The 20922-nt window shown below is 39.0% G+C and overlaps 1 protein-coding gene across 4 annotated transcripts in view; it reads right to left on the reverse strand.

Annotated features, from left to right (window-relative positions):
- USP6NL (USP6 N-terminal like) overlaps positions 1-20922 on the reverse strand; it is a 177593-nt gene that overhangs the window by 23337 nt on the left and 133334 nt on the right. For 3 of the 4 annotated variants that reach the window (XM_059664100.1, XM_059664091.1, XM_059664118.1), the window contains 8 exons: positions 20559-20666; positions 16644-16753; positions 14136-14184; positions 12435-12555; positions 8882-8976; positions 7978-8043; positions 7786-7885; positions 4490-4642 (listed from right to left, as the gene is read on the reverse strand). In XM_059664100.1, the coding sequence (XP_059520083.1) occupies positions 4490-4642; positions 7786-7885; positions 7978-8043; positions 8882-8976; positions 12435-12555; positions 14136-14184; positions 16644-16753; positions 20559-20666 (802 nt within the window). Of the gene's footprint in view, positions 1-4489; positions 4643-7785; positions 7886-7977; positions 8044-8881; positions 8977-12434; positions 12556-14135; positions 14185-16643; positions 16754-20558; positions 20667-20922 lie in introns of those variants that run through there. The other variant, XM_059664109.1, reaches the window with a different exon arrangement.

Here is a 20922-nt window from a genome sequence, read left to right on the forward strand (position 1 = left end):
ACAGAGAAGCATTGATCAGACCATCAAACCTCAGAGGGAAGGTAGGGGAGGGTGGAGGTAAGGGAGAGAGATCAACCAAAGGACTTGTATGCATGCATGTAAGCCTAACCAATGGACAAAGACACCAAGGGGGTGAGGGCATGAGCGAGGGGGTGGGAGAAAAGGGGGGGATAAGGACACATATGTAATACCTTAACCAATAAAGAAAATTTTTTTAAAAAGTTAAAAAAAAGATCATAGTGAAATGATTCTAGGTAACACTGTACCATAATATAAAGCTATAGTCAATATTGAATTCTTCTTCTGATTAGAAATTACATTTATTTTTGCCATATGATTCCTTTAGCTAAAAATTTTCTGAATTTTGCATTCTTGGTTATTTATAAAGTGCTCAATTACTTTCTAAAAGAAAATCATATTTTTTTTGTTAAGAGAATTACAGAATCATAAAAATAAAAAAATCTCAGAAATAAACAAAAGAAAAATTAAATGATTTAGTCATACCACTATGAAGCTAGTAAATCCCATAATCTGGGATTTCTGTTGTAGAATTTGAGGCTCTTTCTACTATATTCCTACTGCTGCTTCCATCATTAATATTGTAGTCAGAAATTTCAAGGGATGTTTAGAAGGAAGTAATTACAGAATATAAATCAGTCAGAATAAGAGTAAGCAATGAAATCTTACCTTATCCAACATTTCATTTTAACCATCTATACCAGTGATGGCAAACCTTTTGAGCTCAGCGTGTCAGCATTTTGAAAAACCCTAACTTAACTCTGGTCCCGTGTCACATATAGAAATTTTTTGATATTTGCAACCATAGTAAAACAAAGACTTATATTTTTGATATTTATTTTATATATTTAAATGCCATTTAACAAACAAAAATCAACCAAAAAAATGAGTTTGCATGTCACCTCTGACACGTGTGTCATAGGTTTGCCATCACTGATCTATACTAATAAAAGGGTAATATCCTAATTAGACCACATGTCTTCTGGACGTCCTTCCAGACAAAGCCACGGTGGTGAGGCAGAGGCAGTTAGGGGTGATCAGGCTGGCAGGGGAGAGCAGTTAGGGGGATCAGACCAGCAGGGGAGAGCAGTTAGGGGGATCAAGCAGAGTGGTTAGGGCAGGCAGTCACGTGAGCGGTTAGGAGCCAGCGATCCTGGATTGCGAGAGGGATGTCCGACTGCCGGTTTAAACTGGCAGTCGGACATCCCCCACGGGGTCCCGAATTGGAGAGGGTGCAGGCCAGGCTGAGGGACACTGCCCCCTCTCCACCCCATGCATGAATTTCGTGCACCTGGCCTTTAGTTTTCAAATAAGTATAACAACACTAAGAAGTGTGATGCCTTTATATGACAACACAGAAAAGAATGTGGACTGATACCCACCAAATTACTGATGGTGAAAAGTTGCATTGGTGAGTGGAGAACTGTAATGTTTTACCCTGCATATTTGGCATGGCTTGAATCCTAAATAATAAAAGGCTAATACACAAATGGACCAAATGGCAGAACAACCGGTCGCTATGACGTGTGTGGACCATCAGGCGTGTCAGCAGGTGCAATCAGGGCCCAGCGCCATCAGCAGAGGGAAGTGGCAGCAGCCAGAGTGGGGCTGCTGGCAGACAGGGAATGGGGGTGGAGGGGAAGGCCACAGCAGTAGGGGCTGGGCAGGGGCACGGAGGATGGGCTGAGACCCGCCCCTGTGCCCACCGTAGCCTCGTGGCCCACAGATTCTTTCAAAGTGCAAAAATTCATGCACTGGGCCCCTAGTTTTTTTTTTTTTTTTTTTATAACACCTGTGTCTTACTTTTGTAATTACGTTAACTTTAAAACTCATAGACTTCTGAGAAGATTTTTGCTGTTTTTAAACTGTTTAAATTGTTTTTGTTAATTTCCAAAACCAGGAAAATAACAACACACACACAAAAAAATACATAGAGACAGAGAAGCAACGAACAGACTGTCAAACTTCAGAGGGAAGGTGGGGAGAGGGAATGGTAAGAGATCAACCAAAGGACTTGTATGCATGCATATAAGCATAACCAATGGACACAGACACTATGAAGGTAAGGACATGTGCTAGGGGGTGGAAGTGGCCGGGGAGAGGTCAATGGGGGAAAAAGGAGACAAATGTAATACTACATGTAATACTTTAAACAATAAAGATTAGAAAAAATACTATACATGTGATACTAAACTTTCTTGTTATAATGTTCATCTAATTATTTTAATGTTCCATTTTAGCTTACAAAAATGTAAAGAGGTAACAATAGGCAGGCTTCAAGACAAAAAGTCCAAAAGGAAATGTTGTAGAAGTATAGGTGAAAGAGAGATTGTTGTAGTAGAAAGTGCACAGCCACCTGACCATGTTCAGCCTTAACTGCCAGCATGATCAGAGCAAAACAGAGCCAGTGTTTCTGGTCTTATTTATCTATATCTCTCCCTTAACCCCCTGTCCCACTCTCCATCCCCATTCTACCATTTCCTAGTAAGGAGATCTTAGAAAGGACTGCAAGATTCCTCATGTGTAAAATGAAGACAAATACTTCCTTTTAAGTTAGGTTTAGGGAATAATTAAGATAGTCCATGTAGTAGGTGGAACACAGTAAGTATTCAATAAAGATTAGCTGCTGAATTACATAGATTTTGATATTTCATTCCCATGTTTAGACAGTTCTACTCTATGCATTTTTCTCTATATTACTTTTACTAAAACTTGCCTTAAACTCTTTTTAAAAAGTAGGCAAGATACTTAAAAATAAATATTAAAGTAGCAAGGATGTAGTTAGTAATTGTGTTCCAAATGCATTCCTGCTATAAGGAAGAATCAGTAGAAATTGGACATTATCATACTGAACAAGAGAGGACTGACCTCACTTAGAAAAGGTGATGGTTTCTGTGCCCACACTCAATTATTGCTGTAATGTTTTGTTTTCCACTGAACCCTGATGACCCAGACAAACTTCAGAGAAACACTAATGACTAGACCCCTTTAATAACTAAAAGCAGAGCATCTTGGTTTTCACCAAAGGAGAAAAGATATACTTGTTCATTAATATATTTCTGCTTTTTCTGTACACACACATCCAAGGAGACATCCAAGTATGGGTCACATTGATTGGAAATGCTAAATCCAACTGCACCTGAGGTCTTACATAACTGACCACATTTACTTTTCATCTATCACCATGGTCTTCCACTTCCCGGCTCCCTTCCCACACCCATCCATGCAAAAAAGGTAAGGAAAGGAAAGGGCAGAATAACTTTATTGTCAAGTAGTATCTAGTCAAAACTCTTAGAAGCTATTCCTACTGTGATAGTTCTACATTTCCTTTGTTCTTCCCACTCATCCTCCATTCCCCTTCCTCGGATCCTTCCCCATGTATCCTATACAGTGGGGCCTTGACTTACGAGTGTACCGACTAACAAGTTTTTTTGAGATATGAGTCGTCTCTCGGCCGATTTTTTGCTTTGAGTTGCGAGCTCAAAAAAATTCGGGTTATGAGCCAGCTTCAGATACCCCACTGCTAGTTGGCGCAGCGAACGTCACAGTGATTTGACATACGAGTAATTCGAGTTATGAGCTCCGTCACGGAACGAATTAAAGTCATAAGTCAAGGCCCCACTGTATTTATCTAGCTCTATTATTACCCCTTCACAATCTATTTATCTTTGTGTAAATCCCATCTCTCCTGTGTGTACCCTGAAAGCAAGAAGCATGTCTTTCTTTTCAGTTGTTCATCCCTCATAGCACCTAGCAGGAAACCCAATAGGAGGTACTAGAAGATGTCTTGAAATCTATAATAATAGAAGTGTAATATGCTAATTAGACTAAACAACCTTCTGGATGAAGTCACAGCGGCGAAGGGGCTGAGGCAGAGGCAGCCGCGGTAGTGGCAGGGGCCAAGCCCCTGGCACAAATTTCGTGCATTGGCCTCTACTAAGTAAATAAAATATATCATCTTACAGTGTAGTACACTGCAAACAGCCCTGGATTAATAGTCAGAAAACTTGCACTCTATTGTGAATAATGCTCTCTGCTGGTCCTGTAGCTTCATTTATAAGCATTTTAGTATCAGTTTCCTCTTCTATAAAACAGGACCCTTACTTGCTCTGTAATTGCATATGGTTTCATAAATTGAAATGATGAAAGTAAAAAGAGCTTATTGTTACGCTATTTTAAAGCTATATGGTTATTTCTGTTGAATAATATTACTTGTCAACCAAACTTGCTAAATTTAAGTAGGGATAGTACAGTTATTCTATTAGGAAATGCAGATTTAATTAATATATTTATTTGCTTTTTCTTAAAATAGAATAAAGTCATAAACAGCTGGTAAAACACTGATTTACAGTACATCATCACAAGCATATATAATAATTATGTTTGAAACAGAAATGGCCCGTGTTAACTGTGTCTGTCGTATTTCCCAATTATAATTATGATTTGGATAAAGTGTTTGGATACTTCTTACCAGGTTCTGGAAGGTCTAATTTTGCCCGCTTTAGTTCTGCCATAGAAATCTGAAGTTGATCTATTACAAAGTCATCTTCAAAGAAAAAGTCTTTTGCCAAGGTCTCCTGAAGAAATTCTACAAGTTCTTCCATAGACAATTTCATTAAATGTTCTAAGAAAAGACAAAATAAAATAATATGTCAGCAGCTACTTTAGGTTGAGAAGATAATGTATGTATTCTATTCTGGTGTAGTATTTTTTTTAAAGGGGCACAACAAACAAATTAAATATGGTATTGCGAATATCACTGAAATTCAGTATGTCAAAACAGTCACAGAGAAAAGCAGGTACTCTTAGTATGGGGGATGAGGAACTGCATACTACTAAACACCTTCTCATTGGTTTAATAATAACCATACCTAAGCATTCATATTAATCCAGAGCAAGAGCTTCTTAGATTCAACAGACATAGACCGCCTACGATGACATGAGATCTTTCTGTTTTATTGACATGGAGCTCCAAACTCACTTTTAGGTCTATAATTTTACTGTTTCAGAATTTCAAAAAATATGGATTACTAAATTTTACTTATATTTCTACTTATGAAATTAATTTTATAGGAGAAAACTCAAATTACAGATATAAAACAAAGTAAAAATGACCTAAGATCCCATAGCAACTGCCCTATAAGAAGATGTGTATACATGTGTATCAATTTAAAAAGTAAGTAACGCCACCTTGTTCCCCCCCTACTCAATAATCTATAGCACAGATATCCCTTATTTCAACAAGTATAATTGTACACCATCATTATTACTGTGTGAATGTACTATAATTTTTAATATTGGGCACCTAATAGTTTCTTTTTCTCTCTCTCTTTTTTTTACTGTTAAGCCCACTGTGTGGTGAACCTCCAGGAACAATGTCTCAATAGTGTTAAGGCACCTGGGAAATAACCTAGAGAAAATGTTGGGGGCTTCAACTAGCTATTGGTTAAGGGCCCAGACACAGTTTTTGAAGCTTTATATGGCAGTGAATGAACTTCCTGTAAGTCTTTGAGCTTTCTCTTCCTAAGAAAAAATACACAGTAGCAGAGACTTCTTTCCACAGCTTTAGACTACTGAAATGATAGCACAGCAAGTAATTGTTACACTTAAAGTTTACTTACAAAGGGTGACGAAACTTTTTACTTATGAAAATTAATCAAGAGACATATAAATAAAACATACTTTAAGAGGGAGAGGAGCACTATAGAGAAATACAACTTCATATTTCTACTCCTCATGTTTAGGGAACATTAAACTAATAAGTAAAAATCTTAATAAAAAGTTTACTTTTGTTTTATATCTTGGTCAATTCATAATACAGAAAGAAGAAAGGGAGAGAGAGATTGAGAGAAATTGAGGGAGACTGATTTCCTGTGGTTATAGGAGAGTCTTGGAGACAATTCATTGTCAATTGTTTTGGTTGGTGCTGTGGTTTGTGTGTTGGGGGAGTAAGGCTCTGGGTGTAAGAGAAACAAAACCACAACACTTCTGAATCCTTTTCTTTCAGAGTAAACAATACAAATGTGATTTTAAAGGGGATTTCCATTCCTGTCTAAAGTTTGGATAATCTGGTGCTCATGAAGTTTACGCTTTTCAGGTAAGCAAACAATCTTATATTAAAGTATCTAACGTGTGCTTAGAACAATGCTAAGCACAGCATGGGAAAAACTACAAAACATGACCTCGGGTATTCAATCCTTTATAATAAAAGGCTAATATGCAAATAAACTGAACCGGTTGCTATGATGTGCGCTGACCACCAAAGGGCACGCGCGGAACATGGCAGGCATCAGCAGCAGGCTGCAGAGCGTGGAACATGGCGGGGTGTTGGCTGCAGCAGGATAGTGGAGCAGGTGAGCAGGGGCACCAGGTGGAGCACTGTCACTATCATCAGGGAGAGTCTCTGGTTACTGAAAATTCTTTGCTCCTGTGCACCTTGGTCCCACTGGTGCTTGCATCTGCTGCCAGTGCTGGCCCTGGCCCCGCTCAAACCTGCTGCTGGCCCCGACTGCTAGGCACCATCAGCAGGTGCGAGCAGCAGCTGCTGGCCCTGACTGCCCCTCAGGGCTTCTCCACCTCCCCCTGCTCCTGAGGGGAGATTGGGGCAGCATCCACCACTCACACCTGCTGCTGGTGCTGGCCCCTCTTGTACCCGCTGCTGACACCAGCCCCAATTGCTCCACGCCATCAGCGGGTGCAAGCGGGGCTGACACCGTCAGCTTGTGGGAGTGGCGGAAGCAGGAGTGGGGCTGCCAGCAGACAGGGGGCAGGGAACTATGGCAGAAAGGGCTGGGTGGAGGCACAGAGGATGGGCGGAGACCTGCCCTTGTGCCCACTGCAGCCTCACGGCCCACAGTTCCTTTTAAGGTGCACGAATTCATGCACTGGGCCCTTAGTTAGATTATAATTTAGTTGGGAAGCTAAACAGATGAATCATTTGAGAACAACAAAGGAGAGTGAATACAATGAACATAAAACTATGTTGTGTGGCCTAATTAGAAGTGCACATGCAATCCTAAAGCTTTCAGTGATTCTCTTCTCCCCAAGTTACAAAAGGAATCATAATTTTTAAGGTTGAATTGAGACATTAAGATGAATAAGGTTCTTCATTTTATGAAGAAAAACTCTCATTTCTTGATTTTAAACAAGGCATAGCACATCAAATTTACTGAGCCCTAGAAATATTGCAGCTGCAGACTTTTTAAAGCCTTGTTGCATTTAGGCAACTATAGACATGGGCCATGCTTGCCCCAGAGGCCACAATGCAGCCAAGCAGATAGATGAGCTGGAGTGTCCCCATCTCTTGTCTAAACCTAGGAGCTGGATGCTTTTCTTCCTGGATAAAAGAAACAGTAAAGGAAAATATCCTCTCTAGACCTTTAGACTAAGACGCCTGGTTTCTTTGGTCTCCCTCCTCTCTTATTACAAAGCTGAGATTCAGACCGATGAAAAGAACAGGGTCCCAGTGAAAACAAATACTTAATAAGATTATTAATTAGTATTATTAGCAAAACCAGCACATTGTATCCTACTGTTTAAGTATGAAAATGAAACTGATATAGAGAAAAGAATCAAAGACCTTTGCAATGAAGTAAACTTCTTCATAAGAACCAATGAAAGTAAATTATCAACTGAAGATAATTTGTTCACTGATTTTCAGGAATTTTTAAAAATCACTACTAAAAGAAAATGGAGTAGGAAATGAGAACTCAGAGTTAAAACATGACTAGATTTTTGTGAAATCTTTATAGTTAAACTTTTTCTTACTTTTGTGTAACTTTAAGATTGTATAAGACATAGCAGTAAGAACTCGTTCTCCTTCAAAGATGTAGATATCCCATATTCTGAGGTTTAGCGTAAAGGGAGTCTATAATTAAAAACGAAAAAGAAATAAGATTAATAGTTTGCCCTGTCTGATATTTATAATTTCATGATTGGGTTTTGTAAATAAATACTCACACGATCAAGGAAACATTGAAAAAACCATTTCATTGTATAAAAACTTGTGTAGATTTCTTGAGAATCCTGAAAAAACAGAGACTTCATAATTTCTGGATTGTAGCAAACAAAACATGACATATAACACTAAAAGTTACAAAAGCTGTAGGGGGCTGGCTGTCAAAGCTACACATAAAACCAATTCATTACAAATCTTTTTTCATGTTGCTGGAGGATTTCTATTTTTCCTCTGTTTCCTCTCCTCTCTCATTTTTTACTTTTGAAAATCAAATGCTTCTTATGACAGGATTATAATACAACATTTTGATTCTCTTTAATATAGTTTATAGTGAAGTATCTTTGCTTTACTAAACTACTGTTTTTTATCATAGATCATATATATGGTTCACTAAGGATGAGTTTATATGACCTTTAAAATATTTTTTGTGCAATAAAAACACCTTCAAGCCCTGGCCGGTGTGGCTTAGTTGGTTGGGTATCATCTTGTTTACTGAAAGATTACTGGTTTGATTCCCGATCAAGGCATATGCCCAGGTTGCCATTTCAATCCCTCCTAGGGGGTGTGCAGGAGGCAGCCAATCAATGTTTCATTCATATTGATGTTTCTATCTCTCCCTCTCCCTTTCTTTCTCTCTAAAATATCAATAAAAATCTTTTAAAAAAATACCTTCAAAATTACTGAAATAATATAGCTTCAAAGAAGTTTGAGTGAGGGCTGTGATAGTTGATCAATATTAAATTTCACAAACCCAATGTTCTTAAACAATTGGGAATTATAACTGCATACTAAATGAAATGGACAACAACATAAATTGATAAGGTAATTGGGACCAAAGGCTGCACTCAATTCTGCTAGCTTTATTCTTGGTGTAAGTGGGTTTAAGTCAATGTCACGTCTACCTACCAAGTGTTGCTTAAGCTTGGACAGAAATTTATTCAGTATTTTTTCATGATGTTCTTGAAACCTCAAGAGTTTAGGAAAACCATGGACAAAAAAGCCTAGAATACAAACATAAAAATAATATTTCTTAAATAAGACCAATAAAAATTCCTATTTTAAAATACAATCTTTTTTTCATTTTTAACTGTCAATAACAAAAAATAAATCCAGTAGTTACCAAAATATTTTTCCTCCCCACCAAAAAAATAATTGTGTATGAGCTTTGATTAATAAAACCCTGTAGCATAGTATTTGCTTTTTAAAGATCTCCTATAACCTAATAAAAATATAAAAGAGAACAGGATATTTCCAAATTAAAAGGAAAACGAAGAAGCTAAGAAAAAATGAAAACTGAAGTCATTTATCAAGATTATTTGTTCTCTTAAAGTATTGGGCCATATCTTTAATGTGCAAATTTTTATAGGTTATTCTAACTCTGATTTCTTATCATTTTGTTTTATTGTTAATATATTACACAACAAACATTTCATTACTTTTTCAAGATTTACTCTTAACAATTTAATTAGTATCATGCTTCAAAGTTTTTAGCACTTTGAATCTTTTTATAAGTGATATTTAACAGCAGATAAAAACATTGGCACCATGTGATCAATGTTATATCAAAAATGGAACTTTATCCCAAGTGATTATACAATACCCTATATAATAAAACCATAGTATACAAATTATCCCCTCAACTGAGAGTTTGACTAGGGGGTGGGGCTGGCCAGGGGAAGGGAGGAAGGCCCTGGCTTGTGGCAGGCAGCCGGGGGAAGGGAGGGAGGCCCAAGCCGGCTGCCGCCAGCTGCTAGAGACCCTACCAGTGTACAAATTTTGTGCACTGGGCCTCTAGTAATATATAAGATTTCTAGATGGCAACTAATTATAAATAGTAAGTCAGTATTAATTTTGTGTATTTAATTCATGGAATCTTACATCTATTTTTATTCACAAGTTTTCTTTTAGATATTCTACACATTCCATTAAAAAGGATATACACTTAATGGATTCACAATTTTTCCATATTTGTATTTAACAACCTGGGCATGTAACTTTGAAAGATGTTAATATTGTTTTTGAAAAAAGAATCCAGGGCAAATACTGTGTGCTACATATGCCGTCCCTAGATAACCCTGATGTATGAGCTTCTTAAAGTTTCTCAGTTGTTTTATAGACTACAGAAACATTTTTCTTTGCTTAACTCAGTCTCCCAGACATATTTGATCTTGAAAACTGCTTTTACCCCACAAAACATCTGTTTCCCAAAGTAAAACCATGTTCCTCACACACTTTTGGGAAACACTGCTTTATATATTTTGGGGAAGGGCTATTTCATAACTAATTCTGTTTGCTAAGGTGTGTGTAAAAATTTCCACGGAGATTCTATTCCTTCCCTAGTAATATTTTCCAGTGAAATGATTTCATTAAAAAATCCATATCTCTGTCTGTGCCACTTTCATGGTCAATTTGATAGTGATGGAAACTGGAAGAATCTCAAGAAGTCTGTATTTTAAAAGTACTGCCCTTCAATAACAAGTACTAGCAAAGATACCTAATATTCCTTCACTTTTCAGTGATATCCCAGACTTGATATTTTAAATCTCATTTCTTCAGCCCTCACTTTATTGTATATATTTATAAATGATACTTCCATATATAAAATGCAAAAAAATAACTTTTCTAAAATAGGGCAGTCTTCTACATATTTACATATACTTAAATTATAACATTCCACTGTATTTCAACATATATCAGCAACACCATCCCATGGTAAAGCAAAATAAAGACTGACAGGCAGTTATTTTTCCTCTAAGATGCTTTTTAAATCATGCTATTGAAAGGCATTTAATGTAATATGTCAGACTTTTGGAGTCTGTTCATGGGGTGCAGAGTATCCAGAAACAGTTGCCATAAATATAGTATTTATCTTTTAAAAATTCACAAGGAACACTGAAGGAAATAACCAAATGCTAACACACATGAGTGCACATATGCACGTATACACACATACAAAATACACCCCAGCCACCCACATAGTAAGAATGTAAGATTTAATAAACTATAAACTATGGGAAGTCATGTGAGATTTAATAAACTGTGAACTATGGAAGGTCATGTTAAAATGTCACTTTAAACATGTGGCACGTTCCCCAGAATATAGGTTTAAATATTCACCAACAGAACTTACATGACCCATTCTTGGAGTGATTGGTGTTAGATTTTGCTTTTATTTGGTATTATCACATGAATGGCATTGGGAAAATAATTTTGCACTATTTGGGACATATGTCACTTTTATTTCCAATACAAGTTGGAATCCAAATTCTTAAATAAAATTCATTGCATATGCTTCACAATATTAAAATCAATCTTTTAACTTAAAAAAAAAAGTATCCAGAATGTGTTACCAACCTTTTATGTAAAATGGAATCAATTTTACAGCTGAAAAAACTAGAACATACACTTGTTACAAAACTACTTAGTTCTTATGTACCTTTTCTTTAAACACTTTAAGCACCATTTTTCAATCACTATTCTTTGACAAAGAGTTATAAATCACAATATCCAGTCAATAATAAACAGTTCACTGAAGTGATAATTGTATGACTATTTAAAAGTTTTGATCAAAAGGCATCTTTTATTTCTCCCAATAATACAGCTTTTCTAAATTCCTCCTAACATAAATTAGTTTATTCTGATTGGAGGGGCAACTAAAAAAAGAATTTTTAAATGCCAACAATATACTCTGGGGTAAACACAAAGGAATATAAATGTGAACAGAAAAAAATTAGAAGAGTTCAATAAAGAAGAGTGAAATAAAAAATTAGTAACAAACACTAATTAACTGAATAAGCCCCCAGAAGTAAGTTTTTGTACTTAACTCTTCCAAGCATCTTCCAAAGTTTGTGCTTTAATTTACCTTCTTTCACTCTCCCTTGCTTATTATTTATGACTAGAGGCCCGGTGCATGAAATTCATGCCCGGTGGTGGTGGTGGTGGTGGGGGGGTCCCTCAGCCCAGCCGGCAGCCTCTCCAATCTGGGACCCCTCAGGGGACATCCCTCTCAGAATCTGGGACTGTTGGCTCCCAACCACTCGCCTGCCTGATTGCCCCTAACCGCTTCTGCCTGCCAGCCTGATCACCGCCTAGCCACTCCCCTGCCATATGATCGCACCCAAATGCCCTCCCCTGCTGGCCCGATCACCCCCAACTGCCCTCCCCTGCCAGCCTGGTTGCCCCCAACTGCCCTCCCCTGCTGGCCTGGTCCCCCCCCAATTGCCATCCCCTGCCAGCCCAGTCCCCCCTAACTACCCTCCCCTGCTGGCCTAGTCACTCACAACTTCCCTCCCCTGACGGCCATCTTGTGGCTGTGGGCACCACCATCTTTGCGAGGTGGGGCAGTCAATTAACATATTCCCTCCTTATTGGCTGTGGGTGCCACCATCTTTGTAATGGCATGAGGGTCAATTAGCATATTCCCTCTTTATTAGATAGGATAACTATGGGGCTTTCTTACCATGCATGGCATGTTTGGGACCTGAGAAGAGTTTGACCAGGGCCCAGAAGGCATCTTCTTCATTCATATACATAAGGAGTAAAGCTGTGATCTGGCTCATCCCCTGACAGTATCCAACTTCCTGAAGAGCAAATGAGAACAAAGAAACTGGGAGTTTTAAGATCAAATTACATGCATATGCACATATAAAACTGACCTATAAAATAATCAGAAAATGCCTAAATACATTATTGAATGAGCAATTCTTGAATGAGAAAAATATTAAAATCTTCATAGTACTGAGCCACATACTATGAAAGAATAAAATTGTGTTCAAGAATAAATGTAGAGGTATGAACAAAGTCTCAATCTAATTTTTTTTAAATGCCAACAATATAATCTGGGGTAATACTGTTCAATACTGTTATACCTTGTATAAAAAGCACTAGCAGTGTTTTGTTTTGTTTTTCTTTTTATGTATGATTCTCAGCTCAATATTCCTCTTCTTTGCTCAGATGCTGGCAAATCTCTCTCCTCCTACAGTTCCCAGTTCACTGTCCAGCCTTCTCTAGATTTCTGGACCTTTATGTACACACATTTGCAGCCTGTGCCCCTTCTCTGAGAACTGCCCACTCGCCCCAGGTCCCCTGCTCATCAAGTGGCCGTAGGTGTACATGAACCAAAGCTGATGGAGCAGAAGAGGACATCTGACCCCAGGGGAACAATTAATTGGCTGCACTGGCTAATCACAAACTCTTTCCAGGAAATCTGAATGAAGCCAGAGACTGTAACCAGATGGTAGTGTGTCCTTGAATAGAGTGGTCATGGTGAGTCTGTGGATGCAATTTTAGCCATGGAAAAACTGATAAGTAGGCAAAGAAAGCAACTGGAGAGAGAAATACTGAAATAAACAGTTTACAGAGGTAATCAGAGTCAGCTCAAGAGGAAGAGAGAAAAAGTGTAGCTCTTTCTCACCGAAGGCTTCGCACCAGCTTCAACACCCAGGAGGTCCAACTACTGCTTCATTTCTATGAGAAGTCCCTATAATAAACTCCTTTTTAACTTGTCCTAGTTTGGGATTTCTGTCCCTTGTAACTTAAAGGTTTTCATTATAATAAAAATGACATATCTCAAGGTCTAAGGCTGTCCTGCCTGAAACCTAGTCAACAAGCATTTACTTAACATACAAATTAGGCTCAACCTTAATTGATCTTGCCTAAAATTATAATCTCCCCCAGAATGATAAATACCTTTTAAGAACAACATGTTCCATTACCAGAAAGGTTAGTCTTAGCCTGCTCTTTGGAATAGCAAGTAGGCACAGGCAGTACTGAATGTATAAAGTGCAAAACAAAAATTAATCTAGTTACCAACTTCCTGTCCTTCTACTGCTGGTCATTCCCAGTCCTGTTTGCTTAAAATAAAAACAAAACAAACAAGAACACAAAAATAATAAAACAAACAGGCTGGAGAAAGAGGGAAAAAGTGAGATTCACTGATATGCTATGATCTTTCCCATTTCCAAATCAGCTTTGCTCTAGACCCAGGGTCACTGTAAGGAGCCCTGAAGAGATCTGCAGAGATCAAAGGCTGTGGAGACCATCTAGTTCTGACATGAAGAAACTCAGCCCAAAGGGCCTTGTTAGGAAGGGAGTGTGGAAAGATTCTCCTGTTTCTCAGAATACTCCCCAAAGAGCTACAGGCAGGCATGCTCCAACTTACCGTATTATAAATAGAATATGCAGCAAGAACATGGAACAGGGACTGTTGCCTAGAAGGGGGGGCGGAAAAAAATCATAGTGAACACAACCTAGTTATTTCACACATTTTAAAAATTATAAACTTAAAAAAATAGGTTGACTGAAAACAGATAATCCACCGAAAATTACTAATATAATAAAGAAATGATCCCAAGCTCAAATTTTAACAATTTCTATATGGTATAAATTTGAGGTTAGATAACATTCATTTTGATAGAAAGAATTTATGCCAAAAAGCACAATAGGCTTCACAATTACTTAAATTCGTTGCCTTCTTTCACTGAACTATTCTCACTATAAAATCATCCCCATGGAAGCAACTGACCCTATAGAACCATGGAATGGCCTCAGTTACAGTGCCAGCCAGCTAGGTGTACAAAACTGTAAGACTGAGCAATGTCTTCCAGGAGGTTGTATATGCTTTAAATCAGCCTGCAATATATGGTGCCATCTCCCATAGCCAGGATCCAGGGGTCCAAGCCTGAAGGGGTGGAAGTGGGAAGGGCTCCACCCACTATTATCTCTGGTATTTTACTAGCAAAATGTTTGTTTCTCTTCCCATCAACCTTAGGCTCTCTGGCAGTCTAAAGGTCTTAGTTTCAAAGAGAGGAAGGCTTCTACCAGGAAACACAACGATTCCACTGAACTGGAATTTGAGACTGCCACCCAGACACTTTGGGCTCCTCTTGCCTCTGAATCAAAAGGCAAAAAACTGTCTGGGATGACTGATCCTGATTATTGAGGGGAATCTGAGTTGCCACTACATAATGGACATAAGGAAGAGTATGTCTAAAATAATAGGACATTTCGGATGTTAGCATTACCAAAACTTGTGATTCAAGTCAATAGAAAACTACAACAATCCAATTCAGGATGGGTTGCTAATGGTCGAGACCGTTCAGGAGTAAAGGTTTAGGTCACCTCACCAGGTGCATAACCACAGCCAGTGGAAGTACTTGCTGAGGGAAAAGGAATTAGGGACTGGATAGTGGAAAGAGTTATAAACCAGCTCTGACCACATGCCCAATCGCAGAAATAAAGATTATAAATTAGTATATTTTTCTTATTTTGGTATATGTTTGTATATGTTAAAAATATTTTTTCTTCCTTCTCTTTTTCCTTATCACCGTATGAGATATAGTAACAACAGTTAATTTTATATCATAGTAATTAGCTCATAGAATATTAAAGCAGAACAGTAAACAGACATCCTTTTTGGGGAAGGAGTTAACATATTCAGTCATAAGCAGTCAGGGCAAGGTATAACTTTGTTATTGTCTTTATATGGAAATTAAATTGACAAGGGTTGACTGTGATGGTCAACTTTGTCAACATGGTGAGACTATAATAGGTGTTGCTATAAAGAAGGTATTTTGCAGATGTGGTTGAAATCTACAATTGGTTGACTTTAAGTAAGAGCAGATCATCCTAGTCAGGGGTGGGCAAACTTTTTGACTCGAGGGCCACAATGGGTTCTTAAACTGGACCGGAGGGGTGGAACAAAAGCATGGATGGAGTGTTTGTGTGAACTAATATAAATTCAAAGTAAACATCATTACATAAAAGGGTACGGTCTTTTTTTTCAATAGTTTTATTCATTTCAAATGGGCCGGATCCGGTTTGCCCACGGCTGTGATAGTCTGGGTGGGCCTGATTCAATCAGCTAAAAGGCTTTAAGAGCAGATCTGTGGCTTCTCTGAAGAGGAAATTCCTCCTGTGTCAACAGTTCCAGCTCATGCCCAAGAGTCCCAGCCTGCCCTTTGGAACTCAGACCTGCCTAGTCAGCACCAAAACTGTGAAAGCCAATTCCTCACAATAATTCTCTTTAATATATAGTTTGCTCCCCCCCCCCCAAATATGTACACACACTTTGAATAATTATAAAGGCAGTGTTTATTAAAATACATTTCATTTTCAAAATTGAACTATCAGCTGTTAAAGTGTATATACATTTTTGGGGACAACCTGTATATCTTTTATTGGTTTCTGTTTTTCTGGTTGAACCCTAACCAATATAGAGGTCAGCAAAACTATACCTTTCATTCATAACTGTCATAGTCATTTCATTCATTCATCTAACTGAAGTTTTTTAAGTTTCATCTCCATATGAGGTCATGGTTATAGGGATATATTTATCACTGACACAGTTCTCGAAAAGCAACACAATCTATAATTTCTTTTCTAAGACTTTTAATAAAGTGCCATATTTTTAAGAATTCACACATCATAAAATGATTCTTTAACAATTTTATAGCACCAACTATGTAAAAAATTTACAAGTTTAAGTTAACTTTGAACCTAAGTTTCACACAACATGAACCAAATGATCTGCAAAGTGTAAAACTTCATGACCTGAATGAAGATTAGTCTTTAGGAGGCATTCTAACACTCACATTTTAAGTTAATAAAGATTTTGATTCAGACTACTTACAAAGGCTATTTACAATGCATGATATTAAACTTTACTTACTTAACACCGTATCTGTCTCTAAACATAATATGGTCCCTAAATGTGCGGTTGACATCAAGGTCTATTTGTCTGATATCAGGTGAACAACCACGTGCTCTGAGTTTTAATTTCTGAAGAGGAAAAAAAGGGGGGATAAAAGCACATTTTTATGAAAATCAGCTTTTGAAAAGTCTATGACAAATATTAAATAATTTTCATTTTAAAAGTTCTTTTGGTTTAGGAAAATCATTCCCATTGTTCAAACATGAAAAAATATAAAAAGGTACACAATGAAAAGTTTCTCTCCCATTCATGCCCCATCTCTACTACTCCCATTTCCTCTTTTCCCATCCCCTTTTTCCCTCCTGTCCTATCAATAGAGGTAGAAACTAATTTTGGATAGAGAACTTTTTGGAGTTTGCATTGCTATGTAAAAGCTCTTCATAGCTAAGCCATGTAGTCCACTATAATTTATTTTTTCTTTCCAACACAATATTCTTGTTTTTCTTGGAGCTGATCATTGCATTATTTTTTGATTTGCTTGTCTTCTAAACAGCTGTCACTAACTCAATCCCAAACTCACTTTAAGTTGCATAAATCTCTTCTGGTGAGGCTCAAATAGAAGGGGTATTTTCTCAATTTCAACTGTTTGCAGACATTGCTCCCAGAGCCTCCTGACCTGCTCTAGTTTGGGCTACTGCACTATCCTTGGGGTCTCTCTGTACCATCTGCTAGGCATCTCTTTGCTTGGGTCCCCTGTTTCCTACATTTCACATCTTCTTTCCTGGTTTATTTCCTTGTTCCGGAGGACCACATCCTCCAGTAGCTCCTGTGAAAGGGTGTATTTTTTGAAACTTTGAATGCCTGATAGCTACCTCCTTTCTTATTTGGCCATTTTGAATTTTAAATTGGAAAATATTTTTGCTCAAAAGGCATTGCCTTCATTGTCTTCTAACTTCAGTGTTTCCATTCTAATTCATGCTTCTTTATATGAAGTCTATTTTTTCTCTCTAGAAGCTTATAGGAGTTTCTCTCTCCAGGTCTGAAACTTCACATTTTTGTGCTTGGTTTGGATCTATTTTTAGCCACAGGAGTGGACACTTGATGGATCTTTTCAATCTTAAAAACTCATACATCTCTCAGTTCTGAACAATTTTCTTCAATAATTCCTTTGTTGATTTCCCCAGCCTCTCCTCCCACGACCCCATTTTCTCTATCTGGAACTCTTATTATTACAGTGTTGGATCTCCTGGGCTGTCATTTAATTTTCTTATATTTTCCATCTCTTTGACTTCATAATCTACTTTCTGGGAAATTTCTTCAATTGTTATTTTCAACCCTCCTCTAGAATCTTTCATTTCTATTATCATTTTTATAATCCTAAACTCTTTGCTGTTCTCAAATATTCCTTTTAAGAGCATTCTATACTTGTTTTATGGATGCAATGTCTATTTTTATCCTTCTGAAGATATTGATAGTTTTTTTGTTTTCTTCTGGTCTGTTTCTTCCAAGTCCCTTTATTACCATTTCTCCTCATTTCTCTTTCATATTAGCTCCTTTCCTCAAATGAACAGAGATATTTCGTTGTCTCTTATATTTAAAAGTAGGAGACTAACAGCTGGTGGAAAGCTCTGTGTGCAGAGGTGGGGATTCACAACTGTCTTCAGTGGCTGGACAGTTTCACTGGGGCTCCCCTAAGTCAGCATCTTTGGGCTCATTTTCTTAGGGTGGTCAGATTCCCCAGAGAAGGCACTTCTGATCTGCCAAAAAGACAAGCACCCAGCAGTCGATGTTCTGGGAGCTGAGTAGAAGGAAAGGCTGCAATGCCCCAAATTCAGGATATTCAATTTCTCCGTGCTTGCACCACAGCAGCCCACCCTCAGCAATGCCTGTGTTCTCCAGCCCAGAGGCCCTCTGTTTTACCCTCTCCAAATGGTGAACCTCCAATCTCCTGCTTGGGTTGGGGAAGGAGACTTAAGGGCTCTAACTGCTTCTGCAACAGACTGTTAACCACTTCTACTATGTTTAGCTTCACTTCCACTTCCAGAGGTACCTGGAATTAAGCAATTATCAAAACTTTTGGAGATTCTGAAATATAAATCAAGTGCTTCTCCAATTTCTCACTACTAGTCTATGATTAGTTTTCTCAGGTTTGCTAAGACTACAAAGTATCTGTCTGAATTCTGGTTTTCAAAAATTGGCACCTGTTATCTCTTCTCCTATTTTTTCTTCCTTGTGGGTTTGCTTTTAAAACACTCTCTGCTGTCAATTTAGTGGAATTTCATCCACGTTTAATTTATATAATTTATACTTACCCATGTTTAAGTCTCATTAAGCCATCTACACTAATAAAAGACAAACATGCAAATTGACTGTACCTTCGCTACACGTTAAGCCATGCCCACCAGCCAATCAGAGCGACTATATGCAAATTAATCCAACCAAGATGGCGGCCGGCAGCCACGGAGCTGGAGCGAGCAGGAGGCTTGGTTGCCCCAATGATGGAGGAAGCCAAGCTTCCTGGCTGGCTGCTACCTCCTCTCAAGGCAACAAAGTTTCAATTATAGAAGGTAAATAAACCCCAGATACCTGCTTTCAGCGGGCTGTGGCCACGGAGCTGGAGCGAGCAGGAGGCTTGGTTGCCCCTGGTGATGGAGGAAGCCAAGCTTCCCTCCCGCCCACCCTGGCCGGCTCTGAGCTCCTCTCAAGACTACAAAGTTTCAATTATAGAAGATAAATAAATCCCAGAATTAAAAAAAAGGAAAAAAAAAGAGGCTGGGAGCTTACGTCGCCGGGGGGCTTAGCCAGCCTGAAAACAGTGCTCAGCCCCTCACCCAGACTGGCCAGGCACTCCAGTGGGGACCCCCCACCCTGAAGGGGGTGTGACCAGCCTGAAAACACCCATCAGCCCCTCACCCAGGCTGGCCAAGCACCCCAGCGGGACCCCCATGCTGATCCAGGACACCCTTCAGGGCAAACCAGCCGGCCCCCACCCGTGCACCAGGCCTTTATCCTATATAATAAAAGGGTAATATGCAAACTGACCCTAACAGCAGAATGACTGGGAATGACTGGTCACTAGGACACACACTGACCACCAGGGGGCAGACGCTCAATGCAGGAGCTACCCCCTGGTGGTCAGTGTGCTCCCACAGGGGGAGCTCTGCTCAGCCACAAGCCAAGCTGACAACTGCCAGTACAGCAGTGGTGGTGGGAGCCTCTCCTGCCTCCTCAGCAGCGCTAAAGATGTCCGACTGCAGCTTAGGCCTGCTCCTTGCTGGCAAGTGGACATCCCCCGAGGGCTGCTGGGCTGCCAGAGGGATGTCTGATTACCAGCTTGGGCCCGATTCCCCAGGGAGTGGGCCTAAGCCAGCAGGTGGACATCCTCCGAGGGGTCCTAGACTGCAAAAGGGTATAGGCTGGGCTGAGGGACCCCCCCGAGTGCACAAATTTCTGTGCACCAGGCCTCTAGTGTATATATAAAAGCCTAAGCAACCGTTTGACCGTTCGCCTGGTAGCTATGATGCGCAATGACCACCAGAGGGCAGACGCTCCGATGAGTAGAGGAGGGAGCCCAATTCATCATGGAATCTGCCATGGGTTAGGTTGCTGCTAGGGCACTGTTGGCCCCGACTCTGCTTCTCCCGCACCCCGGACCCACAGATGAGGGAGGAGGTAGCCCAATTCCTCACAGAATCAGCTGTGGGTTAGGTTGCTGCTAGGGCACTGTTGGCCCAGAATCTGCTTCACTCGCATCCCGGATTGCAAGAGGGCTCAGGCCAGGATGAGGGACCCATCCAGTGCATGAATCTGTGGACTGGGCCTCTATCATATAATTTCAAATGATGATATGAATACTTTACATCACCTTGAATGCTTAAAGAAATGAATTTTACTTTTGAATTTCAAAATAACAGGTTGGCGTCAGATACTCACATTATAAAGGTCCCTTGTTTCTTCTTTCATTTTCGGGATCTCAAGAAGTAGAGCCCAGACTTCACCTCGGAGCTGGAGTGGGATCCCTTTGTAAATTCTCCTATGAAACTTATTGAAAGGAAACATAAATTGAAATTACAAACTGACAAAAGCTTAGACTGGTCCCTTAAATAAAATTAATTACTATTTGTTAGTCTTTTATTTTCATAGTATCCATAATAATTAATAACACATTTTAACATGGCACATTTGGATATTATCATCTCTACATTTCAGATTTTAATACAGAGACATAAATACAGAAAGTAATAAAATGGTAAATATGCCTAGTACATTAGTATTTCCATACCACTCATAACAAAGG

The sequence above is a fragment of the Myotis daubentonii genome, chromosome 1, assembly GCF_963259705.1.
Source record: "Myotis daubentonii chromosome 1, mMyoDau2.1, whole genome shotgun sequence".
NCBI classification, from domain to species: domain Eukaryota; kingdom Metazoa; phylum Chordata; class Mammalia; order Chiroptera; family Vespertilionidae; genus Myotis; species Myotis daubentonii.